At 38.0% G+C, this 6,089-nt stretch overlaps 1 protein-coding gene across 2 annotated transcripts in view; it reads right to left on the reverse strand.

Annotated features, from left to right (window-relative positions):
• Positions 1-4,529: 4,529 nt before the first annotated feature.
• Positions 4,530-6,089, reverse strand: part of LOC112452422 — a 2,418-nt gene continuing 858 nt past the window's right edge. The window contains exons 2-5 of one of the 2 annotated variants that reach the window (XM_025012620.1): positions 5,830-5,925; positions 5,553-5,648; positions 5,278-5,472; positions 4,530-4,952 (exon numbers count right to left, since the gene is read on the reverse strand). In XM_025012620.1, the coding sequence (XP_024868388.1) occupies positions 4,859-4,952; positions 5,278-5,472; positions 5,553-5,648; positions 5,830-5,921 (477 nt within the window). In that variant the 5' untranslated portion in view covers positions 5,922-5,925 and the 3' untranslated portion in view covers positions 4,530-4,858. Of the gene's footprint in view, positions 4,953-5,277; positions 5,473-5,552; positions 5,649-5,829; positions 5,984-6,089 lie in introns of those variants that run through there. The other variant, XM_025012621.1, reaches the window with a different exon arrangement.

A 6,089-nucleotide genomic window follows, 5' to 3' on the forward strand; every position in this document is an offset into this window, starting at 1 on the left:
CATTGACGCCGAAACGCCGAACTTTTACGCGTCTTTTACCCTCGAGCGCGATAATGGTGCGAATGGTATACAATCTGCGGAAAATAAAGTTATTGTTTATGCAATGGGCCAGATATTTAATGAGCCGCGCGGACTAAGGGCTCAGTCACAATGAGAGGAATAAGGAATAAGATAAAGGAATAAGGAATAAGGGAATGTCGCATCTCACTTCAGTACACGTACATTAAAGTGAGATGCAACATGCCTTATTCCTAATTCCTTTATCTTATTCCTTATTCCTCTCATTGTGACTGAGCCTTAAACGTACCGCGATGTAATGAATAATCATATCCAGACGCGAGAATACTCGCTCATCTCTTGACCGCTTCGTGTGTCCGTTCCTGGCTGTCGCAGCATCCGCGTATCCGTGCAATTAAATCACGTGCGGATTACCGTGGTGAAAACGAAACGATACACGTCGCAAAAGTCACTTATTCTTTGGATTATTTGCGATTTTCAATTACACGACAACGTAACTTATTTCTTTACAAAGTTCATGGTGTAATAAACGTTTTCTTTATCCTTTCTTTCTTCTCTCCATTCTCCTTACAATGCTAGAGACTCGTTCACTCGCGACTCATAAGTTTACGTTGGAATCCGACAAGAAAGGCGTTTTGTGTATCGGTAAACCGCCGCGATCCACGTCTCTGGATTGCCGGTGCGATTGCCAATATAATCGCGCGGTATCAATTGGCAACGCCTGCTTCGGCAGGCAGCAAGTAACTGTAACTTGATGACTTTGCGCGGAGTCGTACATCATAACGCGAGTCCCGCTTTATGGGGACTCTCGATAGGTTCCCATGCTCCGTCTTTTCCTTTTTCTGCCACTCGCGGTGCAAATCAATGTTAAATTGCGAGAGAACGTAATGTGTAGATAGTCGCGCGAATCAAGCGATTTTGCAAGTTCAACAGGACGGCGCGCGCCGTTAGAATTCACATTCCGCACTTCAATTCGCGGGTGATCGTTTTGTAGCATAATAGTTCTGCTGGCAATGATTTACGCAATTGCTATAGTCAGCGTATATGCACAAAAATCTTTATTAATTAACTTTAAGAAAATATCAAAACGCATACCAAAATCGTGATTGAATTATAAATAATTAACGCTCAATCTGTACACCCAGGTAAAACAGCAAGTCATAATAAAGTCAAAATAATGTCAAAATATAGGTAAAATAATTTTTTTCATTTTACCATCGTTTTACCATCATTTTGACGTTTTTTGACTTTCGTGTTCTAGATTTCTTAGATTTCACTCATTTATAGAAGGCTAAGTAAAATCTGAATTAAGTCGCCTCCGCTTCGTTTTGTTTGCGCTTTCGAGTGCATTACCGTCGCGCGATCGACAGTAATAGATCGTCTTGCGCTGTACGGATAGAGATACACGGAGGGCCCATTATATCACGTGACACGTTATGCATCATTCCTAACAGTGGTTACCGTCAGAAGTCCGTTCGGCAGATACATATACGAGGAACGATGGGAAAAGTGGTAAGTACCGTTGCCTTCGATATACGCGATCCTACCTATATATCGACGAGGCGGATTCTCGTTACGGCAGCGACGACAACTCGCCGGTCAGTAGCGCATCGTGCAAAATTTTAACGACCGCTGAAACCGACAACTCGCAACGCAGATGAGAGAAAGTTTGCCTCAATGAACGATTACACGAGCGGTACGAGCCTGATCGCCTAATTAAGGTTTCCCCCGTGCAATCTCGCAAACGTTCGCGTTAATAAATCTGTGCATTTGATGATTCATGAGGTAATAGAGTATTAAGATTACGTTATGTTGCCGCGGCGTCCATAAATTAAACGACGAACGAGCCGCCACGCCGTTCGCGACGCGTTTGCGACGACTGCGTATTCCTTGACCGACTATGTTAAACGATGACGCGACGATAAACCCATAGATTGAGACATGTGTATTCACGTGTGTCAAGGAGTACGAGATTTTTCCGAAGACGTATTTCGCGTCGTACGCGAAAGGAACACTAAAGACATACGATAAATGCTAATGTATGTACCGTCTCTTGCAATGATAAATCTTTATTGAGAGACCCACGTTTTAGCTCGTATAAAGCACTGCGTCTCGTGCGTCTAGAAAAAAATGGGGAATCACCATAAATCTTGCTACATCGAATCCATCTCAACGCAGGCAAGGGTTAAATGCAATCCGACGCATTCCGATAAACGTATTCCGGTCGTCCTTATCCGTGTCTCATTTCGTTCTCGCGAGCCCTACCGGGAGGATTTACCGTAAGACAGCCGTCAATCGTGCACGGAAGGAATCGACCCGATCGCACAATAGCGGTTCCTGCACCGGCGCGGCGTCAGGTTGATTAGCCTGTGCCGCGCAGTTTAGAGGCACGTGTCCTTTTGCCGGGGGACCGTTATGCAGACGTGACCTGTGTCGTCGGGGACAGGAGGGAGGCACCGGGATCAATGAGCGATCGTTTCTTGGAAGTCAGGATTTACGCCCGTAGCTATGCATAATGCCTCCCCCTGTGGCTCATACCGACTCATAACGGTCTGCTCGTACACCAGTGACCCGAACGTGATGCACAAACTTGGTTGTCCTTCCTTGAAGCGCGAAGGCAGCGAAGTAGGTTTAACGATCTCCTATCGTGGCGTTGCGGAGCGAATTACGTTTGACGCGGGAATAATTACGCGATTGTATAAATATTTGACGCGGTCACATTAGACGTCGTTACATACGCTGGTAACTAATTAGAAACGCGCTCAAAGCGTGGAATAATTAACGCTGGGAACTGATTGACATTAATTAATAATCGGTCTCGCGCGCATCACCGTATACCTTCTTAATTTTTCTTAGGATGAGCTGTCGAGGAACAAGATGTATGGCGGGCACCCGGCCGCTGTCGGAATTCTTCCTCGATGATCCTTAGCTATCTCCGTCGGTCGCTCGCCTAATTTGCGACTCTCTCGAGAAGCGAAACCCTTACTTTCGGCCGCTGCTCGTCGTCGTTTTTTTCATAATTTACTTGTTTTTTTTTGCTCGCCGATGTTCGCGGCCCCGTAGCACCTCAGATCCGTCGATTAAGATAAGGGCTTGAATTGGGCCGAAAATTCTAAGCGAGATGCTCCGCAAAGGCTGGACCCTTGCCTCGAATCCGTGGAGGTTACCCGGGGTGAGCAACCTTATTTGGTACGACGACCTACTGGCTTCCTGGCGAGCGCGAACAATGAATTCGAGCCGTTGCACAATAGATGCTCAATAAGATAATAGATGCACAATGGATCAAAGAAAAACAAGCAAAAAGAAATTTAAAAAAATTTAATAACTCGGCTAATAATCTATACGTGATTAAAAACTTTTGGTACAATACCTGGGAATAATATTTGACATTATATAGGGTAAGAGTCGGGGGAAGATGCCAGTAGATCGAAGATGCCATTTTGTTAATATTTCATTCATTATCCATAGTAGAATAGAAATCACGATGGTTTACAAAACTACGAATCTTATAAAACTTTGCCTGTCTTCGTAATTGTTCCCATGATAAAAATTGTAATAAGCTCCATAAAAATTAATAAGTATTAACTATATTTCAAAAATATAAACTTAATATTTTAATAGTACTCACAGAGAGAAGTAAAAAAATCGTAAACGATATTGATTCTAAGAATAAATAAATTGTTACCATAAAATATTTTATTAATGCAAATAGTTTATTATTATTTATTCTTGGTATCGACATACTTGGCGCTCCAACGTGTTAATAATTAATAAAATTAATGTAGTCTGTTATCCTTCACGACGAACACACACGCTTTGTGAGGCGATGGAAGGAATCCACCCTAGTTCTTTGTTTCATTGACCGCTTATGTGAGTCTGTTTATAGGGCTAAAATCGTTTTAATCAAATTCTCGTTTTGGTCTTATGTAAGTTCTAACTCTAATATAGTTGCCACTAATTGTAAGATGGTCTGACGACAAAGGATCTTACATCTATACGGGTTTCATGAACGCATAAGGGTCATGCAGCGAAGGAAACGACCGATTCGGTGTGTAGATTGACGAATAATTGACAATATACTTCTGACTTCAATATGACCGTTCCAATTACTTGGGTGAGACCGCGTATTAATGAAAATTGTGGCGTTGGATCAAATTGATTCGTTTTGTTCGTAGAATAATGCGATATATTATAATGCGTTTTTCTTTATAATTTTTTATTGTTCTGAAGAAGGCCAAGTAAGGCACGAAACGTCAACACAAGTCTGTATTAAATTATTGAATGTAGTAAATATTTTTCTAACATCTGGTAATAGCTCGAAATTGGCCGTTTGAAATTATTTAGTTAATGTAGTCATTTGATAATATTGGTACATCAACTTAATGTGGAATTATATATATACCTATATGTGTGTGTGTGTGTGTGCACGTTACATATATATATATATATATATATATATATATATATATATATGTTTATGTAATATAGTTTATGTAATGCTGATCAAAAGTCTCTAGGCACGAAATCCGAAAATGGCCAGTTTTCAAGATACGAAAGGTCAAAAGTTGGGAATATGGCCAACAGATCTAGCTTACATGGGTTATCTACGCACGCCGCACGCATCGACGGCACTTATTGAACTTACTTACTTAATAAATATTTAAAATATAAGAAGAAAAAACGGCAAATATATACTTTTTACTAAAATATAATACAAACTAACATTGTGTAAAAAATTTACACAAAATAAATTTTGCGTAAAAAGTCAATATTGAGATCGTAAAAAGTCAATATTAAGATCGTAATATACTCTTCCTTCTGTGTTGTGTCGCATGAATAATTACTCGTCATCAGTGTCTGCTTCGACACGCTTTCGTTTATGTACGATGGGACACGTGCACGTTGACAAAATTCTATTGGAATCTACAACATTGCTGTCAATTGAAATAGAATATACAAAATAGTCATTATTCTGCATTTGTATGTATATAGAATAAAAGCAAAAACAAAATAGTCGGTGTATGAATATGTTACGGTTATATATACTACAGGACTATAAAGACAAGTTGCAATTCTTAAATTAAAATAGTCGTCAAATTTCATTAATGCATAATTCTATAGTCTATTACAGAGTATCAAAGTATTATATATTAATGTTCTTATAGGTACATTGATAATTTTTTTTATTGTTATTGTTGGGAAGAAAAACGTAACACTATACAAAATAAATTTAATATTAAAAACAAAACAAATAATTACTTATAAACTGCTCCCTTTCTTTTTCTCGTTTGTTTAGATGACAGAACTTGCAAGTCAGGTCGTTCTTCACTTCTACGTTCTGCAGAGAGATCCATATTATAACCCGTTGAAGTTGAAGGACTTGGTCTGCTTTGATATGTGGTGTAATTAAAAACCGAATTATTTAAAATATTACCGTTGTAAGTAATTCTTGTGCTGAAAAGTCAATATTTAAATAGTAGGATGTTATTATATTTTGTGATATAAGTCATTGTAAGTAAAATACAAGTATTTACTTATCAAATGCGTTTGTGTTCTTTTTCGTTTGTTCAAATAATGGCATCGGCGAGCCATATATTCTTTCGTATTGCTCTAAAACCTTTTGTACACATCTGCATTAAAATGTGATGTGATTATACATATGTAGAAATGTAAAAATGGAAGAGCAATATTTTTTAAAATAATATAGTTATAAATTATCTTTGTATATAGAAGTAAAAATTTTACTAGTAAAATGCCATTATAAATACAATAAATATTGTATTATATGATATAAGCAAAACAAATAATTACTCATTAATTGCGGCTAAGTCTTTTAATTGTTGTTCACGTGAAACGGGCTGCTCTCGAATTTGATTTGCAAAGGCATGCATATCATAATCCATTGAACTTGAAGTACATAATAAACTGCATTAAATTGTGATGTCATTAAAAATGGAATTATTTAAGATATTAATGTTGTAAATTACTCTTGTGCAGAAAAATTTTGATTTTTTACACACACATTATATATATATATATATATATATATATATATATATATATATATATAT

Source organism: Temnothorax curvispinosus, unplaced genomic scaffold (assembly GCF_003070985.1).
Source record: "Temnothorax curvispinosus isolate PA1 unplaced genomic scaffold, ASM307098v1 QBEX01003393.1, whole genome shotgun sequence".
NCBI lineage: Eukaryota > Metazoa > Arthropoda > Insecta > Hymenoptera > Formicidae > Temnothorax > Temnothorax curvispinosus.